The 21382-nt window shown below is 43.3% G+C and overlaps 1 protein-coding gene across 1 annotated transcript in view; it reads right to left on the bottom strand.

Annotated features, from left to right (window-relative positions):
* The window catches only part of LOC100692003 (neoverrucotoxin subunit alpha-like), a 30870-nt gene that overhangs the window by 3553 nt on the left and 5935 nt on the right, over window positions 1-21382 (bottom strand). Inside the window, exons 3-4 of the mRNA XM_025909907.1 lie at window positions 20100-20195; window positions 985-2442 (exon numbers count right to left, since the gene is read on the bottom strand). Of these exons, the coding sequence (XP_025765692.1) occupies window positions 985-2442; window positions 20100-20190 (1549 nt within the window). The 5' untranslated portion in view covers window positions 20191-20195. The remainder of the gene's footprint in view (window positions 1-984; window positions 2443-20099; window positions 20196-21382) is intronic.

Here is a 21382-nt window from a genome sequence, read left to right as displayed (position 1 = left end):
TTATATTGTCCATTCTGTAAAATAGTCAGATGTCTATTCATATTAATGTACAGAATTCACCTGCTGCTGCTTCTACTGCACATTCACCCAATGTATATACTATATATATATATATATATATATATATATATATATATATATATTTATAATGTTATTCCTCTACCCCCCCCATGTTTTTGCACATGTCGAGGATCGTGTCAGGATACATTTCACTGTGTGTTATACTTGTATAACTATGCATGTGACAAATAAAGAACCTTGAACCTTGAACCATCCTTTGATTACTGCTGTGAGTATTTAAGCCCTGTGTGTTCTCCTGCCTGTTGCTGGTTCGTCTGCGTTATCTCCCTCCGTCATCCTGTGTGGTTCCCCTGCATCTGTCTACGTCTCCCTGCATCTCCGTTTGTGTCTCTAGGTTTCAGGTCTGTTTTATTTTTAGTTTTCCCAGTTAGGTTTAGTCAGTCCTGTTCTCGCCATCCTTTGCCTTTTGTTACACGTCTTCCTCCTCAATAAAAGCGCACTCACATCACTAGTGCTTGCATCTTGGGTCCTTTAATAATTTACACACGGCTCACCTCACCGGCTGTGACAAAGTCAGTGTATAACTAAACTGAGTCTAAAGGTATTTAAAGAAATAATCCACATTGTGCAGAAGTGCAAAACTTGCTTCTAAGCTTTAGTGTGAAAAAACAAAACAAACAAAATCTGGAGACTTTTATCATATCCCAGAGTATGACTCCTTTAACACAAACTGATTAAAAGGAAAAAAACAAGTTCTTAGAAATGCCACGACCAGACATTACCATCTGGATTTTACTTTACACTGTACATTTTATTTACATATACACAACTTAATGATGCCACTAGAGTGGAATGTGAATTTGTTATTTATTTTCTAACATATCCAAGTTACAAAATGAAAACAAATCAGTTATTGCAGGTGTAACATCCTTTATGTGATTTATTTATGTAAAAAGTACTTACACCACATCAGATCTCTTCTGTCTGTCACCTTTTCCACATCTGTGACATCAGGTCTTGAGAAATCTTCAGTGACCAGGAAGTTCTTCCTGTAGCAGTAGATACTTCCTCCTTTGTATTTGTCATTTGCAATGGCTGCTACCAGGAAACAGAATCTGTTGTCATTCTTCAGAGCTTTGGCAAGGTCATGGACAACTTTGGCCTTTTCTGTCATCTTCTTTATCACTTCATCTGAGAAGTACCATTGGTCCTGGGCAGGTGGAGTGTTACCACTGTCCAAGTAGTCAGACATGTCCTGCAGATATGGGTCAGTGGATTTCAGGGAGGTGAAAACAAAGCAGAGAACTTCCTCTACTCCTGGATTAAACACCTCTCTGTCCAGCTCAGACTGATCTGAGATGATCTTTGTTCCCTCCATCATGTCTACAAAGTACCTGATGATGGTGACTTCTCTCTCTTCATCTTTGATCCACTTGGTTAATCTCTCCTGACTGAACGGTGACTTGTCTCTGTCATCAAACACTTTCACTAATTCCTGCTCATCTTCCTCACCTGCCCTGATGGAGGGAAGTTTTGTGGCCATTGTTTCCTGGATTGAAGATCTGAAATACTCACAGAGCTTCTGCAATCTGGTCAACTTTTCTTGTATCTGTGGAAAGCTTCTCCCCACTCTGTCCTCCAGCAGATCATTGCAGCTTATTTCCATATTATGGAGGTCCTTCAGAGCATCTTGAACCTTTTTAACAAGTCCAACACTGATCTTTTTAATCCCCACATCGGCTTTGGGATCTAAAATCTTCAGAGGCATCAGTGTAACCTTCAGTGGAACACCATTTTCTCTGTTTTCTCCCAGTAGTTTTGGAAGTTGGGTGTATGTCTTCACTGCATCTTCAAATGTTCCAGGGTTGCTTTCAAGAATGAAGTCTCCATAGAATTTGCAGGTGAATTTATCAGTCACAGCTTTTTCTTTATCATTCAGCTTGATGTTAACTTTCCCGTCAACATTAAATGAGGTGATCTTCTTCATCACAGCTTTCATGGTTCCCTTGATGTCCTGAATGCTGCTAGCATCTAACTTCTCACTGTCAAACACAAAGAAAGCGTTTGCTCCATAAAGGATTCCTGTGACTACATGTGTCGCCAAAGTCTTCACACCTTCTGCTTGTTGAGTGTTTTTGGTTTCATCAGGAGTCAACATCAGCTGTTTGAATTTGGTGGTAGCTTTGTACTGAAAGGTGACTCGACTCTGATGGTGAGATTTCTTCTTATCATTCAGATACTTGGCTGATCCTCCAACTTCAATGAGTCCACTCATGAAACTGGCCTTCAGTGAAGCATTAACATCCAGCAGTGACAACTTTTTTTCAATGGAATCACTTGCAGTGACTTCAAAGTTACTGCTGTGCTGATCATTCTCAACTGACCTCTCCTTCAGAGTTTTATCATCCCACAGTGTGACACCTTTAAGACACAAGTTCCAGAAACTGGTTAAAAGGAAAAAACAAGTCCTTAGAACTGTCACCACCAGATTTAACTTTTTACAGCATATTTTATTTATGTATACACTACCTGTCAAAAGTTTAAGAACACCCTAATTTTTCCAGTTATTTATTGCAATTCAAGTCATTCAAGTCCAGTCAAGTTGAGTGGAGGGTCGCAAGTTTGATTCCCGCCTGGGTGTGTCTGTATCCAGTAAGGGTCCTAAGGCTAGACCCCTGGAAACTAAGAAATACTGGAAGAGCATATGGGAGAAGGATGCATAATGGCAATGTTGAGTGGCTAGTGGATCTTACGGCAGACATCACAATGGCAGACATACAAGGAAGGGTCTCCAGTATGAAGTATTGGACAACACCAGGCCTCGACATGGTACACGCCTACTGGCTGAAGAAGCTGACTGCACTCCATGAGCGCCTAGCGGCACAAATGAACCAGCTGCTAGTTGATGAGAGACACCCGGAATGACTAACCGAAGGCCGGACAGTCCTGATCCTCAAGGGCCCCGAGAAGGGATCGGTCCCATCTAACTACCGGCCAATGCCAAGAGTGAACGAGACATCGATTCACTGATCCATACAACCAGGATGTACAGCAATGACATCGGAATGTCATTCGGGCTGGAGAAGTCTAGTCAAATGATAATGAAGAGAGGGAAGGTAGTCAGAACTGAGGGGATCGAACTAATAGAAAGCAACATTGCAGACATAAAGGACAGCTATAAGTACCTGTGGATCCCACAGGCAAATGGGAACCATGAAGAGGCCGCTAGGAAAGCAGCAACCACCAAGTACCTACAGAGGGTGGGGCAAGTCCTGAGGAGTCAGCAGAACAGTAAGACCAGATCCGGGCCATCAACACCTACACCCTGCCCGTGATCAGGTATCCTGCTGAGATAATAAGCTGGCCAAAGGAGGAGACAGAAGCCACTGAGATCAAGACAAGAATGCTCCTCACCATGCATGGAGGGTTTCACCCCAAGTCCAGCACCCTGAGGCTGTACGCTAAGCGGAAGGAAGGAGGCCGGGGACTGGTGAGTGTCAGCACCACAGTCCAGGATGAGACATCAAACATCTGTGAATACATCAGGAAGATGTCCCCAACTGACAGCGTGCTCAATGAATACCTCAGTCAGCAGAAACCCAAGAAAGAGGAGAAAGATGAGAAACCATCATGGAAGGACAGGCCCCTGCACGGTATGTACCACCGGCAGATAGAGGAGGTGGCTGATACCCAGAAATCTTACCAGTGGCTGGACAAAGCTGGACTGAAAGACAGCACGGAGGCACTAATCATGGCAGCACAAGAACAAGCTCTGAGTATAGGATCCATAGAGGCTGGGGTCTATCACACCAGGCAAGACCCCAGGTGCAGGCTGTGTAAAGATGCCCCTGAGACAATCCAGCACATAACAGCAGGGTGCAAGATGCTAGCAGGCAAGGCATACATGGAACGCCATAACCAAGTGGCCGGCATAGTGTACAGGAACATCTGTGCCGAGTATAACCTGGAAGTCCCGAGGTCAAAATGGGAGATGCCCCCAAGGGTGATGGATAATGACCGAGCTAAGATCCTGTGGGACTTCCAGATACAGATGGACAAAATGGTGGTGGCTAACCAACCGGACATAGTGGTGGTAGACAAACAGGAGAAGACGGCCGTTGTTGACAGGGGATTTCTTTAAATCACCCTGCCGTTCTTTGTTCAGCTGAGACACCTGAGTTAGAAAACACACAAACACTGCAGATTTTCCTTAACTCGCGAGGGCAGCCAGTAGACGCAGGATCTGCGCCTATTGACTGTCTGCGTCCTTTATTTATACAAGATGTTTCTGTGTGGTGTGTGTGTGTGTGTGTGTGTGTGTGTGTGTGTGTGTGTGTGTGTGTGTGTGTGTGTACAAAGGTAACAACGTCATTCAGAGCAGCGGGTTTTTCCCTCTACATTTGCATGTTCTTTAAAAAGAGCTGAGGTTTCACTTCTCTATATCTAAATGTTCTCTGAAGACAGGAAGCAGTTAGTAGCTGCACACAAGTTACTAGGTGAAAAGTCACAGACATGTGCTTAATGATAAAATAAAAAGATACATTTCATATAGCTGATCACATTATACAATATTCTCTTTTGACATTCCCTCCTGTTGATCACGAAATGAAATGTACAATTCATCAGTGAGTAACTACTTGTCTTTCACATTCTCAGTTACTACATCATTAGTTACACTTCATCTTCATGAAACAAACAGGAAAAGAAGTCTTCATGATCTTCATCAGTTTGTGATGCATCTGCGTATGCTGTGAATGACAAACTTATCATCTGTGAAAGTACAGCTTTTAAACAAGGAATAACTCAAATAAAGAAAACAAAATAAAATCAGGAAAAATCCAACGACAATCAACAGTCTCTTTAAAATCTGAAGTCATGTCTGAAGAATGTACATTATCTGGTACGTAAGTGCAGCATGTGGTTTTGAATAAGACACACAATCCTCCTTTCTCAGCCAGGATCATGTGCAGTGCTACACGATGTTGCATTACATCAATTCTGAGAGCGTCTGTTTCTTGGTTTTGTCCTTCGTTGACCTTCCAGGATGCTTTGAGAAACAAGCCGAATCTATAGTCCAGTATCTCACTTCTGAGAGCACGTTTTCCCAACTCCTGCCCACAGGAAGAGTGAGTCAAGTACCTTTCGTCCAGTTGTCCAGAGTTTGAATTCTTCCGGTATGTCGGTTTCCCAAATTGAGTCATGTGGTCTGAGTGTTGAAGTTGAGCGTTTCTTCCTGGTTGACAATGATGATGTTGTGCACTTTACAAAAGTCATTCTGAAGATGTGGTCGGAGATCAAAATTAGTGCACTTGTTCCAGGGTGTTTCCCGTACATGGTTGTGTTAATATGCTCGGCATGTGCGAGCAGACATAACAGTCTTTCTCTGTGGTTTTGTTAAACACATATCTGTATCAGGCATTTTTCATCCAAGGATGGATGTGATCTTGTGTCATGTCCATTAGGTATTTTCCTTATTTTCTTCATCTCATATATCATTGTACTGAGTTTGAGCAAACCTTAAGCTGGATTTAGACTACTTTTAACAATTATCCACCTCACATCATAACTGACTGAGGTGCCTCTTCTTATTAATAGTATGTCATTATTAATATTATTATTGTTTTGTTTTTCCTTTTTTATAACAGCAATAGTATATTACAATATACTACTAATATACAATAGTTTATTATTTTATATTTTATTATGTATCCATCATGGGCCTGTGTGATCTGCAGCTTCACACCTTCCCAAGCTGGAGACATTTGCTTTTTCACACTCTTTCCTTGGCTGAACAATGACATAGCCTTAATATACCTTGTGCATTTCTCTAATTTATTTAATATGTTTTGTGTGAATTATCTGCTTTCATTTATTCTATTCGTTCAGCTTGGTTGTCTTCCCAATTTTGTTTTATTGTTAATACCAATTTACAGGTTATTATCCTCCCTATTATCCGTTTGAATATCCTAAAGATAAGCTCTAATTTAATTTAGCCTTTTGTTTATTCCACTTTATTTGTTTTGGAGGAAGGAAGGTTCAGGGTTTAAGTAGTCATCATCATGGGCTCATCCGATTAGAATGAGAATAAGCAGTCAATCAGTTACAGGTTTTGTCGTTTTATTGAATAATGGGTAAAGGAAGGAAAGACACACATGGACTGCTATCTCTAAAAAAGGACATAAAGTATGATTTAAGTAACTCAAAATAATACATAAACTCAGGAGACTCAGAGAAACTCACCTCAGCTGCCGCCCCATGTGGGAGTGAAGAAAGAGTGAGGGGTAGGTGAGTGCAGTCCTTATATAACGAGCGACAGGTGAGTGCAATTAAGGCCAAGCACCACCCCCAATCAAAGGTGAGGAAAAAAAACAAGGTGCATCTGGTGAAGTGAATGTGCTGAAAGGTGAGCCTTTATAACATTATTCCTCTTGTATTTATGTGTATTCAGTTGGGTCTGTATCCAGCCCTTTTTAAACTTTGATCTTGTGGAATTACAGGGATTATTTTACATAACCATCATCTTTATCATTGCAGTAATTATCATTTCATCCAAGCATTTATTGAAGTTGTTGGCATTATGTTATAATTTGTATTACAGGGGTTATCATAATCACATATTAACATGTTTAGGCTGAGCAAAGGCCTGAGATCATCACCATATTTGGAAAGAGGATGCCAGAAAGGGGAACTTCTGTGTCTGCACTTATCTCTTAGAATAGATCATTATCTGTAGAGGAGACAAACAATGTTCTTAAGATGCAAATTATGTGCTTGTAAACGCAAGAGGGGGCGTCATAATACCCTGATGTTATAAAAGCAATCTGAAGTGTATTTTTAGGTGGGGATTTACAACTGATGGTTTCCAGTGTATGTCTCCCCACGCTGTGTGTATTCATTAAAAATCAATTGTTTGATCGACCTCTTCTGGACCATCATTGTTTTACTCTCGTCCTCAATTTCGGACCCTTAACAATCTCTAATCTTTTACTTGATGAGGGATTATTATGTTCTTCCTGATATGGGTGAATGTATAGTGGGACGTTTTGTTTTCTTAGGCTTTCTCCATCTACAAGCACTAATTTGTCCGGCGCCTGGACATTTCTTTTCTAGCCACTGCTCGTCAGCATTGAGTTTTTTGGGCTGATTCCCCATTATCACAGAACTGCAAAGCTTTCTCTGGTACTAGACTCGGGGGGTGGTTGCCGACACGCCCTTCTACTCTGGGCTATTCCTGGAGCGGTGTCAGTTTTATGAGACAAAGCCCAACCTTTCCCCTTTGTCACCAGTACTTGAGCTTTTTGCAGGATACACAAAGAAAACAATAAAAAAACAATGGAAGTAGTTCAGCAGCTTATTGTGCTGTAAAATCAACTTACTTCCAAAACATATATACACAAAACACATATACATACACACAGATAGACATTTGCGCGCTAATTTGTCACGAAGTATTTCACGGTCACTTCTGAAACCACTCTAAACACAGTTCCTTGTGGCGAACTTAAACCTTATTTGTCACGAAGTATTTCACGGCTACTTCTAAAACCAATCTAAACTTAGTTCCTTCCGGCGAACTCAACCTATTTCACGTGTTTTTTCGAAGTAATTCCGGCTACTTCTAACCTATTTTGCGCATTCTTCTAAACCCTTCCGGCGGTTTAAGACCAAACAGTGTTTTCTCACCCTCAGCTGTCTTTTGCTGGTTGTTCAGGTCATCTGGATCCCAACGTCGTGGACCAGAACTATTCCACCGGCCTGGACCCGAATTTTTCTTACGTCCCAGGTCTTTCACCTCTACCTGGAGAGGGCTGTCGACAGACTTCGGTGCTGGTTTACCCACGACGTCAGGATGCAGAAGTCAGACCTTATTGGAGTCACAGAAACGTGTCTGTTGTTTCCATCACTAGGCTCGAAGGACCAATTTAAATGACAGGGGATTTCTTTAAATCACCCTGCCGTTCTTTGTTCAGCTGAGACACCTGAGATAGAAAACACACAAACACTGCAGATTTTCTTTAACTCGCGAGGGCAGCCAATAGACGTAGGATCTGCGCCTATTGACTGTCTGCGTCCTTTATTTATACAAGATGTTTCTGTGTGTGTGTGTGTGTGTGTGTGTGCGTGTGTGTGTCTGTGTGTGTACAAAGGTAACAACGTCATTCAGAGCAGCGGGTTTTTCCCCTTCTCTACATTTGCATGTTCTTTAAAAAGAGCTGAGGTTTCACTTCTCTATATCTAAATGTTCTCTGAAGACAGGAAGCGGTTAGTAGCTGCACACAAGTGTCAGGAGTAGTAAAATATTATGCTGCTATTATTTGCTGCTATTTTTTATGATCATTATTACTATTCCATTAATTATTAATATTGATATTGCATTTAGATGTTTAAACATATTGGCACCCAATTAAGCTTTTATTACAGGTCCAGCAAGAACCACTTTAGACTGTTGAGGTGAATCTATAATTTTAAAGGCTTTTGAATGTTTTTATATTTTTACACTGAAGTCTTCAGTGGGTGAGAGACTGAGTTGCAGGCTGACAGGAAACGGCATGCTTTTGCAGAAGTGAAACCGAAAGCAGAGTCTGAGTGCAAGTATTTTGAGTAGGTTATGAATCTTTAGTATCTTTTATGTATCTATATCTTTGGATTAAGCTTTTAGTAGAGGCTTTTGATTAAAACATTTATTCAGTAGATTACATATATATTTCCAGTTAGGTTATTACATGTAAGGATGAGCCTGTGTTCTGGTGAAAGGTCAGAAGTGCAACGGGTGAGATGAGAGAGCATTTAAGGACGAGACACACATACACACACATAGTTTCAGTTGTGTACGTGCTGGCCTTCTGTCTGGTGGAAAGGTTACAAGGTTTAGCTGATGAAGTGAAGGGTGAAATAAAGGGCAGCAGAAGCTGACACACACATACACATACATATAAGTAGACTCATTTAGTAGGTAAGAGTTTAATCATGTTTTGCTTGCAACTGCAAAATTGTGCCTGCATATGTGACAGTTTGTGCAGAACGTGGGCCTGATGTTCCAGAAGATAACCCCGGGCAGGATGGTGACAGGAAGCACCTGGGTTCGAGCCGAAGACAATGTTTTTTTTAAACTATGTTAAAAGTTGTCAACAGAACATTTGTGGTTTTGGATTGACGTATGCTGTATGGAGTCTGCTTTGCAAAAGAGGGGGCTGTACTATCTTACCCCTATAAAACCTTTGTTCTGACTATTGTAAGACAGTTCAACACTGAATCTGTACAGTGTTGGCTCCACGCTGCGTGTATTCATTAAATCTTCGTCTAATTGCACCCGGCCGGATCAGTGGTCATTATTTTGTATTCCTCTGTCAATTTCTGAACCCTAACACAAGTTACTAGGTGAAAAGTCACATAGACATGTGCTTAATGATAAAATAAAAAGATACATTTCATATAGCTGATCACATTATACAATATTCTCTTTTGACAGTTGTTAAGGAATATATATATTTTCTTAGTGCTTATTTTCTGATTATATTGTCTTATGTATGTTAAGAACAGGCCTGTATATTAAAGGACACCTTTCAGTTATAAACTGTGTCAGAGATCACAGGAAGTCTTGTGCTGAGCTGCAGAAGAACAGGATGTACAGAAAAGCGGAACTAGGCAACACACACACACACACACACACACACACACATATCAAGTAAGAGCAGAGTGTAGCGCAGAAGTTGTTTTAATCGAAACTGTGTATGACGTGAGTACCAAAATAACAGAAGGAGGGAGCTGATGATAATATATTCTATAGGCTTCTAATGCTTCAGATCTGCAGAGGCTTAGCTTCGTGCATATCTCTCATCTGGAAGATAATATATTGAGTAAAATGATTATAAATACTGTGACCACTCTGAGTCTGCGTCTTCTCTGTCCAGTAGAAGAATAAAAGAACTGGGTTCAATACCGTAGTGATAGATGTAGCGGTTCTGAATGACAGCAACATCAGGAAGAAGGACACGGGAAACTCGAAAAATACCAAGGGCTCAGAGAACAGCTCGAGAAGATGTGGAGGGTGAAGGTAAGAGTGGTCCCAGTGGTATTCAGAGCACTAGGTTCAGTGACTCCCAAGCTAGGCGACTGGCTCCAGCAGATCCCAAGAACAACATCGAAGATATCTGTCCAGAAGAGCGCAGTCCTAGGAACAGCTGCCAGGCCTCTAGTAAAGGACCCGAGCTTGAAGGATTGACCGTCTGCAGGGGCGAGCGGTAAATTTCTTTTTTTTATTTTTAATATACACACACACACACACACACACACACACACACACACACACACATATTCATATTTTTTGAAGAATAAACCTGCCTCAGCTGGCAAAGCGGAAGTCCACTCCTCTCATTATTCGCATAACACAATGCAGAGAACACAGCAGAGCGTCAGGCCAAACCAGCTACATATACACAACACAATTATGTATTAAGCAGTGGGGATGCTAATACACTGAAGTTGAATTTAACATAAAGCAAATTTGATAATATTCGACATGCAAAATGGAAACTTTAGAGCAGAGATACAAGTAAAGTGCATCTTTGCTAAAAACATTTTATGTGTGTTTTTGCTATCCAGGCCTTCTAAATTCAGTCTTGAAGCAGATTTGGAATAGCAGTCTGAACAGCAAGTCACATTTTACCTGAGATGCGTATATCACTCCGGGCATCGTAGAGCATCCCTAAGGTGAAAGGTCGACCCAGTGCTGCCATTTCCATAGCACCTGAGGACATGTCTCCTACACAGATACAAACATCCAAATACATGAGTGTAAAGACATTCATTTTATTAATGCGTCAAAAATAGCATGCCACTGTACATGTTTTTTAAATTTCCAGTGGTAATTAATGAAAGCTAAAAAAATAAAACAAGAATGAATATCATTGACCAGCGGTAATAAAAGTGGGGAGATCTCCAGAGTTAAACAGAGGAAAGATATTAGAAGGAAGTCAGTGTATTTTCATGATTTTTCCCACTAGTTCTCCCTTAGGCAGTGAGATGGACTTTTTAAGACTCAAAAGTGACCAAATTTAGATGAAATGGTGGACGGCTCAGTTATCAGTTAATGCTAGATAGCTCGGTCATCATGTGACATGCTGCATCCATAGATTATATGGCTACATCATACAGACTTCACGCATGATTTCACTATAAAATGGGTGATATCACAAAAGCCATCCTTTACAAACAGCCTTTGGTGCATCATTGCAATAGCAAAACGTCATACATTCAGATCATGAATCTTGATCACTCAGAATTATTTTAGAAGACCCTGTACCACAAAATAAATCATTAAAGCTATAAAGCTAACCAGAGCATTCAGATAACTGCAAAATTAAACAACGTTTTTAAAATTTACAAAAAATGTAATTGAACTGAAAAACAAAAAGTCTCCCTTTGTAATGTCTTGAAGTCATGCAAACCTTCACACTTTGAAGGTGTAGTTGTAGTTTCTGAATGAACTTAAATTTGTTTTTCATGTTGATATATCCTATATTTAAAAACTTTTAAAATAACTATAAAACATAAAAGTTTGACAATCCCCTTTGTACTTTACAGGGGATTGTAACACTCAGTGTGAGTACTGCATGCTCGTTTCGTTAGGCTCTTGATATATATATACATACACACACACACACACACACACATATATATATACATATATATATATATATATATATATATATAAAAACACCCAGCACGCCCCTGCGGGCGGTTTATCCTTCAAGCTCGGGTCCTCTACCAGAGGCCTGGGAGCTTGAGGGTCCTGCGCAGTATCTTAGCTGTTCCCAGGACTGCGCTCTTCTGGACAGAGATCTCTGATGTTGTTCCCGGGATCTGCTGGAGCCACTCGCCTAGCTTGGGAGTCACCGCACCTAGTGCTCCGATTACCACGGGGACCACCGTTACCTTCACCCTCCACATCCTCTCGAGCTCTTCTCTGAGCCCTTGGTATTTCTCGAGCTTCTCGTGTTCCTTCTTCCTGATATTGCTGTCATTCGGAACCGCTACATCTATTACTACGGCCGTCTTCTTCTGTTTGTCTACCACCACTATGTCCGGTTGGTTAGCCACCACCATTTTGTCCGTCTGCATCTGGAAGTCCCACAGGATCTTAGCTCGGTCATTATCCATCACCCTTGGGGGCATCTCCCATTTTGACCTCGGGACTTCCAGGTTATACTCGGCACAGATGTTCCTGTACACTATGCCGGCCACTTGGTTATGGCGTTCCATGTATGCCTTGCCTGCTAGCATCTTGCACCCTGCTGTTATGTGCTGGATTGTCTCTGGGGCATCTTTACACAGCCTGCACCTGGGGTCTTGCCTGGTGTGATAGACCCCAGCCTCTATGGATCTTGTACTCAGAGCTTGTTCTTGTGCTGCCATGATTAGTGCCTCTGTGCTGTCTTTCAGTCCAGCTTTGTCCAGCCACTGGTAGGATTTCTGGATATCAGCCACCTCCTCTATCTGCCGGTGGTACATACCGTGCAGGGGCCTGTCCTTCCATGATGGTTCCTCGCCTTCCTCCTCTTTCTTGGGTTTCTGCTGCCTGAGGTATTCACTGAGCACTCAGTCAGTTGGGGCCATCTTCGTGATGTATTCGTGGATGTTTCTTGTCTCATCCTGGACTGTGGTGCTGACACTCACCAGTCCCCGGCCCCCTTCCTTCCGCTTAGCGTACAACCTCAGGGTGCTGGACTTGGGGTGAAACCCTCCATGCATGGTAAGGAGCTTTCTTGTCTTTATGTCAGTGGCTTCTATCTCCTCCTTTGGCCAGCCTATTACCCCAGCAGGGTACCTGATCACGGGCAGGGCGTAGGTGTTGATGGCCCGGATCTTGTTCTTACCGTTCAGCTGACTCCTCAGGACTTGCCTGACCCTCTGCAGGTACTTGGTGGTTGCAGCTTTCCTAGCTGCCTCTTCATGGTTCCCATTCGCCTGCGGGATCCCCAGGTACTTGTAACTGTCCTCTATGTCTGCAATGTTGCCTTCTGGTAGTTCAATCCCCTCAGTTCTGACTACCTTCCCTCTCTTTGTTACCATCCGACTACACTTCTCCAGTCCGAATGACATTCCAATGTCATTGCTGTATATCCTGGTAGTGTGTATCAGTGAATCGATGTCTCGTTCACTCTTGGCATACAGCTTGATGTCATCCATGTACAGGAGGTGGCTGACAACCGCTCCGTTCCGTAGTCGGTATCCGTAGCCAGTCTTGTTAATGATCTCACTGAGGGGGTTCAGGCCTATGCAGAACAGCAGTGGGGACAGAGCATCTCCTTGGTAGATCCCGCACTTGATGGTGACTTGTGCTATGGGCTTGGAGTTGGCCTCTAGTGTTGTACGCCACATCCCCATTGAGTTCCTGATGAAGGCTCTTAGGGTCCTGTTGATCTTGTACAATTCTAGGCATTCCAGTATCCAGCTGTGGGGCATTGAGTCATAGGCCTTCTTGTAATCAATCCAGGCTGTGCACAGGTTGGTCAGTCTGGTCTTGCAGTCTCGGCTGACTGTTCTGTCTACCAGTAGCTGGTGTTTTGCGCCTCTGGTATTCTTGCCAATCCCTTTCTGTGCCCCGCTCATGTATTGACCCATGTGCCTGTTCATCTTAGCCGATATGATGCCTGACAGGAGCTTCCATGTAGTACTGAGGCAGGTTATTGGTCGGTAGTTGGATGGGACCGGTCCCTTCTTGGGGTCCTTGGGGATCAGGACCGTCCGACCTTCGGTTAGCCATTCCGGGTGTCTCTCGTTAACTAGCAGCTGGTTCATTTGTGCTGCCAGACGCTCGTGGAGTGCAGTCAGCTTCTTCAGCCAGTAGGCATGAACCATGTCGGGCCCTGGTGCTGTCCAACTCTTCATACTGGAGACCCTTTCTTGGATGTCTGCCATTGTGATGGTTACTGGACCCTGTTCAGGGAGGTCACTATGGTCTGCCCTCAGATCCACTAGCCACTGAGCATTGCCGTTATGGGTTGCGTCAAGCAAAGACTCACAGCCTTGGCCAGCCGCTTGAGGAGGTACACCAGAGAGATAGAAGGCAGGAGAATAAACCAGCTGTTCTCCACAGAACCAGCAAAGGTGTACGCTCAGTGGCAAGGGAACAATAACAGAACAGCACCACCAAGGCTGGAGACTGAGCAATACTTGGAGAGCATATGGGAGAAGGACGCAACCCATAACGGCAATGCTCAGTGGCTAGTGGATCTGAGGGCAGACCATAGTGACCTCCCTGAACAGGGTCCAGTAACCATCACAATGGCAGACATCCAAGAAAGGGTCTCCAGTATGAAGAGTTGGACAGCACCAGGGCCCGACATGGTTCACGCCTACTGGCTGAAGAAGCTGACTGCACTCCACGAGCGTCTGGCAGCACAAATGAACCAGCTGCTAGTTAACGAGAGACACCCGGAATGGCTAACCGAAGGTCGGACGGTCCTGATCCCCAAGGACCCCAAGAAGGGACTGGTCCCATCCAACTACCGACCAATAACCTGCCTCAGTACTACATGGAAGCTCCTGTCAGGCATCATATCGGCTAAGATGAACAGGCACATGGGTCAATACATGAGCGGGGCACAGAAAGGGATTGGCAAGAATACCAGAGGCGCAAAACACCAGCTACTGGTAGACAGAACAGTCAGCCGAGACTGCAAGACCAGACTGACCAACCTGTGCACAGCCTGGATTGATTACAAGAAGGCCTATGACTCAATGCCCCACAGCTGGATACTGGAATGCCTAGAATTGTACAAGATCAACAGGACCCTAAGAGCCTTCATCATGAACTCAATGGGAATGTGGCACACAACACTAGAGGCCAACTCCAAGCCCATAGCACAAGTCACCATCAAGTGCGGGATCTACCAAGGAGATGCTCTGTCCCCACTGCTGTTCTGCATAGGCCTGAACCCCCTCAGTGAGATCATTAACAAGACTGGCTACGGATACCGACTACGGAACGGAGCGGTTGTCAGCCATCTCCTGTATATGGATGACATCAAGCTGTATGCCAAGAGTGAACGAGACATCGATTCACTGATACACACTACCAGGCTATACAGCAATGACATTGGAATGTCATTCGGGCTGGAGAAGTGTAGTCGGATGGTAACAAAGAGAGGGAAGGTAGTCAGAACTGAGGGGATTGAACTACCAGAAGGCAACATTGCAGACATAGAGGACAGTTACAAGTACCTGGGGATCCCGCAAGCGAATGGGAACCATGAAGAGGCCGCTAGGAAAGCTGCAACCACCAAGTACCTGCAGAGGGTCAGGCAAGTCCTGAGGAGTCAGCTGAACGGTAAGAACAAGATCCGGGCCATCAACACCTACGCCCTGCCCGTGATCAGGTACCCTGCTGGGGTAATAGGCTGGCCAAAGGAGGAGATAGAAGCCACTGACATAAAGACAAGAAAGCTCCTTACCATGCATGGAGGGTTTCACCCCAAGTCTAGCACCCTGAGGTTGTACGCTAAGCGGAAGGAAGGGGGCCGGGGACTGGTGAGTGTCAGCACCACAGTCCAGGATGAGACAAGAAACATCCACGAATACATCACGAAGATGGCCCCAACTGACAGCGTGCTCAGTGAATACCTCAGGCAGCAGAAACCCAAGAAAGAGGAGGAAGGCGAGGAACCATCATGGAAGGACAGGCCCCTGCACGGTATGTACCACCGGCAGATAGAGGAGGTGGCTGATATCCAGAAATCCTACCAGTGGCTGGACAAAGCTGGACTGAAAGACAGCACAGAGGCACTAATCATGGCAGCACAAGAACAAGCTCTGAGTACAAGATCCATAGAGGCTGGGGTCTATCACACCAGGCAAGACCCCAGGTGCAGGCTGTGTAAAGATGCCCCAGAGACAATCCAGCACATAACAGCAGGGTGCAAGATGCTAGCAGGCAAGGCATACATGGAACGCCATAACCAAGTGGCCGGCATAGTGTACAGGAACATCTGTGCCGAGTATAACCTGGAAGTCCCAAGGTCAAAATGGGAGATGCCCCCAAGGGTGATGGAGAATGACCGAGCTAAGATCCTGTGGGACTTCCAGATGCAGACGGACAAAATGGTGGTGGCTAACCAACCGGACATAGTGGTGGTAGACAAACAGAAGAAGACGGCTGTAGTGATCGATGTAGCGGTTCCGAATGACAGCAATATCAGGAAGAAGGAACACGAGAAGCTGGAGAAATACCAAGGGCTCAGAGAAGAGCTCGAGAGGATGTGGAGGGTGAAGGTAACGGTGGTCCCCGTGGTAATCGGAGCACTAGGTGCGGTGACTCCCAAGCTAGGCGAGTGGCTCCAGCAGATCCCGGGAACAACATCGGAGATCTCTGTCCAGAAGAGCGCAGTCCTGGGAACAGCTAAGATACTGCGCAGGACCCTCAAGCTCCCAGGCCTCTGGTAGAGGACCCGAGCTTGAAGGATAAACCGCCCGCAGGGGCGTGCTGGGTGTTTTATATATATATATATATATATATACAAGGCCTTAATAGCAAAAACCACACATATACAGAGAGGCACTAATCATGGCAGCACAAGAACAAGCTCTGAGCACAAGATCCATAGAGGCTGGGGTCTATCACACCAGGCAAGACCCCAGGTGCAGGCTGTGTAAAGATGCCCCAGAATCAATCCAGCACATAACAGCAGGGTGCAAGATGCTAGCAGGCAGGGCATACATGGAGCGCCATAACCAAGTGGCCGGTATAGTGTACGGGAACATCTGTGCCGAGTATAACCTGGAAGTCCCGAGGTCAAAATGGGAGACGCCCCCAAGGGTGGTGGAGAATGACCGAGCCAAGATCCTGTATATATATATATATATATATAAAAAGAAAAAAAACACCCAGCACACCCCTGTGGGCCGTTTTTTTTTTTTTTTATTATCCTTCAAGCTCGGGTCCTCTACCAGAGGCCTGGGAGCTTGAGGGTCCTGCGCAGTATCTTAGATTTCTCCTGTTTTGGCTTCCCTTCATTGGCTCCCTGTTAAATCCAGAATTCAAAATCCTGCTCCTCACATACAAGGTCTTAAATAATCAGGCCCCATCTTATCTTAATGACCTTGTAGTACCATATCACCCTATTAGAGCACTTCGCTCTCGCTCTGCAGGCTTACTTGTTGTTCCTAGAGTATTTAAAAGTAGAATGGGAGGCAGAGCCTTCAGTTTTCAGGCCCCTCTTCTGTGGAACCAGCTTCCAGTTTGGATTCAGGAGACCGACTGTGATGGTTCTGGAACATTTTGACCCAGTATTTTTGAGTTCTTGTGTTCAGGTCATTTTGTATTATGGTTTACATTGAAGGTTCATTAGCAATCTTCAGGTTAGTCTGTCTTGAGTTTCTTATATTCCTTTTTGGTTCCTTGTGCTTTAGGTTCCCCTTGTGCCTCTGCCCTCTGTATCCCTCTCTGTGTGTTTGTGTGTGTCCTTGTGTCTTCTTTCCCGTTCCCACCTTCTCCTCATGTTTATTCCGTGTCTCCCCAGCCCGTCATGTCTCTTTGCTTGCTTTCTCGCTCTCTTCCTCTTTCTGTCTCTCTGCCTCGACTCCCTTAACTGTTTCCGTGTCCACCTCGTTGTCTCATCCTATTATCTCCCTAATCCATCTTGTTTTCCTGAGTGTTCTTTCTTCCCAGCTCCTGTGTCATGTTGTGTTAGTTAGTCTGCTTCCTAATACTTCCTGTTTTACTTTGACAGTTTCCTGTCTAGTGTTCGTCATGTTCAGTTTTCTTTCCACTGACTCATAGTTAGATCACCTTCAGCTTTGTTTATGTCTGCGTCTCCCTCTGTCTTGTGTGGTGATCTCCCTCATGGCTGTGTGTTCCTCTGTATGTTTTGTCCTGTATTCCAGTTTAGTTTCGTTTACTTTAGTTGAGTACCTCCTGCACTCCAGCAGCAAAGCTGTTTTTTGAGTGTGTGTCCTGCCTGTGAGTCCGTGACACAGACACAATCTCTGATTTTAAAATTAGGCTTCAAACTTTCCCTTTTGCTATGATAATCACATGAGCTTGTCACGGTTCTGGGTCATTTTGACCCAGCATTTTGAGTTTCTTATGTTTTGGTTTATTTTTGCATTATGGATTGTTTTCTGTTTCTCTGGTGCTTTGTTGATTTTTATGTTAAATCTATGTTTCAGTTATTCTTGGTGAGGGATTAGTTCTTTGGTTGTGTCTCGTGTTTAGTATAGGTTTAATTCAGTGTCAAGTCTGCGTCTCTGTTTCTTGTTTCCTGTTTTATTGTGAAGGTTTGTCTCATGTCAGTGTGTCTAGCTTTGCTCCCCCTGTGTCGTTAGCCCTAATCTCTCCCAGCTGTGCTCTCCTTCTGTGTCTCATGCCCTCGTTATCCCAGTGTGTATTTAAGCTCTGCATTTTCCCTGCTCTGTGTTGGGTTGTTGACGTCCACGTCCTCCCTGTGCTGTGTTTGAAATTCATTCATGCTCTTAGTTCTTGGCTCTGTTCCTGTGCGTTCTCGTTTTAGGTTCCGGTGTCCAGTCTAGTTTCGTGTTCACCATTTATTGGTCGTGTTTGGGTAATCTTTATTTCTCTGATGAGTCATCCCAGTGAATAAACTGCACTTTAAGTTAACCTCTTGGTTTTGAGTGCTGCGTGTGGGCCCTCCGTCCTACCTGCATCACAGCACACTACGACTGCTCCGTGACAGAGCTCATCCGAAGCTCACCTGAAACCTTGGCTGATTTTGACCTACACCCATTTTTACGCCTTGGCCTGTGTGATTAGGTAGAGGACCATTAGGGGGTCCATGTCCCTCTTGGGGAGGACAATCCAACAGGGCTTAAATCTGGGACTCTCCACCATTTGACCCTTGAACTGAAGAAGCTTCTCGGATGAGAGGTGAAACGTCTTCAACAACTTAAAGAAGTCCAGAAGCTTTTCTTTCCGAGCTCCTTAGAATACCAGAGTTTTCTTACTATTGTGCCTGGATGGCTGCCCCAGAACACACATTACAAACTACAACCACAAGAGTTTTCTGGCTCTTCTGATTTGTCGAGGTCCAGTTTCAAAGGTTGGAGTCTGTACATTCATGTAACTCTGGGTCAAAATGGAGTGGGGCTGCTTTGACCTGTTTGTACTGGTGTGATATTATAGTTATTATTATTAAAATAATTATTTTTAAATTGTTGTTAAAGTACATGTGGAGGCTGTTTGTTCCCCTTTATGATTAGTTCCAATTCTAGTTTTGTTTTGCTCCTCTCGTTGCAGTTTATCATGTATGAAAACATTTAGTTTTACTTTAGTTTTGAATCGCTTCACTAATTAACCTTTGGTTTAATCCTGGTTAACTGCTCGCCTTGTTAAAGGAGAAATATACCAAGCTAAAAGTGGCTGAGTCACAGTGAAGGAATGAAAGCAAGACATTTCCTGTTTATTCTTTCAAGATTTTAGTTTAGGGGTTTTTTTTGGTTTGTTTGTTTTAATTTTATTTAGGACAGTGCATGTTAATGAACATACATGTAAAAAAAATTACATGAATGTAAACATACCAGATTATAGCCAAGGGCTAATTTCCATCTGTTGTCCATAAAACATAAAAAAATAGACATAATAATTCATAAAAAAAATCATCATTCATTCATAATAAAAACTCCATCACCAAACTCACACATACACACCATTCTGTTCCCAAATAAAACAATAAAACTATACAACTTATACATGATCACACACTTGATTTGTCCATAACCAGTTTTTAACCTGTGCCTTAAACAAATTGAATGTCGAGCATTTTCTAATGGGTTGAGGAAGACTGTTCCACAGACGGCCGCCCTGGACAGAGAGGACGTTCTGCCCACATGCTGTCCGTCTGTGGGGTGTAAACAAGTCTCCTCGGGTTGTAGCTCGAGTGGTCCTGTCTGAGCTTTCGGTTAATGTCAGCAATAACTAATAATAACTCATAATAATATCTGTACAAACAATATATAAAATAATAATTATGTGGGAAGTTAAGGTTTCTATGAAATCTGAATACAATCTGAATCTGTCAGAAAAACAAAGACTGGTTTGGTAAGTTTGGACAGTTGACATTTACCTGGGATCAGTTTGTCTCTCCGAGCATCGTAGAGCATCCCTAAGGTGAAAGGTCGACCCAGAGCAGCCACTTCTATGATATCTGAGGCCATGGCTCCTAAACCCAAACACACAAGTTAAAGATGAGATTCAACTTTTTTTTTTCTATTCAAACAAAATGCAAAAATAGAAAAGTATTTCTGTTTTCTTCTGTCTGTTACTTTGATGACAGTACAAATGTATGTATTAGTCCTGATCTTGGTATCAGTTACTTCCTGTTTTATTTTGATAGTACCTCGTCTCATGTACACCATGTTTACTTTTGCTAAACATGCTACAGCCAACAGTGTAGATTTGAGTCCAGGACCTTCTTACTGTGATGCAGTATCACTACTCCCCACATCACTGTGCTGCAGTTTGGATTAGGTGATATTTTGACTTCCACACTTTTCTGTTTAGAGAATTATGGATACTTGCCAACAATGTAGGCAGCAATTTTATGAAAGTGAATAATTCAATGACCACAAACGTCAGACCCAACCTTTCTCTATAGTAGTTCATATAAAACTGGTCACAGTCGCTACTTTCACACAATTTGCTGACACAAAGCAAAACTGCATTAATTCTTAACTGCATTACTGAATGTGCAAGTTAAAGTCCCTCATGTGTAGTTGATGTAAAATCAGTGCAATGTAAAATCTCCACAGAGGTTCACAAAAAAAGAAAGGGGACGCCTGAGTATAAGCAAGACCACAGAATGACTGACTCTAATTCACTAACCTTTGCTCAGTGCTGGAAAGAAAACTGGCCTGTATGTATGTTTCAGGAATTGTTTTATTTTTGCACAGGTTAAGAACATTTCCACTGAAATATCAGAGAATGAGACTGAATGAGAGCTGTGAGACTGAACCATTCAATGGGCACAAGAGGATCAAACCACCAACCTTCCGATTGGTAGGTAACCTGCTCCACCTCCTGCGCTCCACCAGGTACTTGTACTGCATTTGCTCCTACATTTTTAACCAAATATCTGTACTTTCTACTCTGAGAGATCAAACAGACTAGAACTTAAGAAAACACCAGCAAACAGAAAAACATGGCAAAAGCACAGAAAACACAATGGAAATAGAAACGAAAAGAAAAGAAAATAGAAAAAAAGAAAATGGAAATAGAAAGCATGCTGCAAAAACTAAAAGCAAATAAATTATACAAGATAAAATCAGAAAGAAAACAGAAGTGTTTCTGGGGACACAATAACTTAACAGACCAATGTGGAAGTGTGGTGGTGGATCATTTTTTAATGGT

Source organism: Oreochromis niloticus, linkage group LG8, assembly GCF_001858045.2.
Source record: "Oreochromis niloticus isolate F11D_XX linkage group LG8, O_niloticus_UMD_NMBU, whole genome shotgun sequence".
NCBI lineage: Eukaryota > Metazoa > Chordata > Actinopteri > Cichliformes > Cichlidae > Oreochromis > Oreochromis niloticus.
The sequence above is the reverse complement of the archived record's forward strand: the minus strand, read 5'-3'. Positions and strand labels throughout refer to the sequence as shown.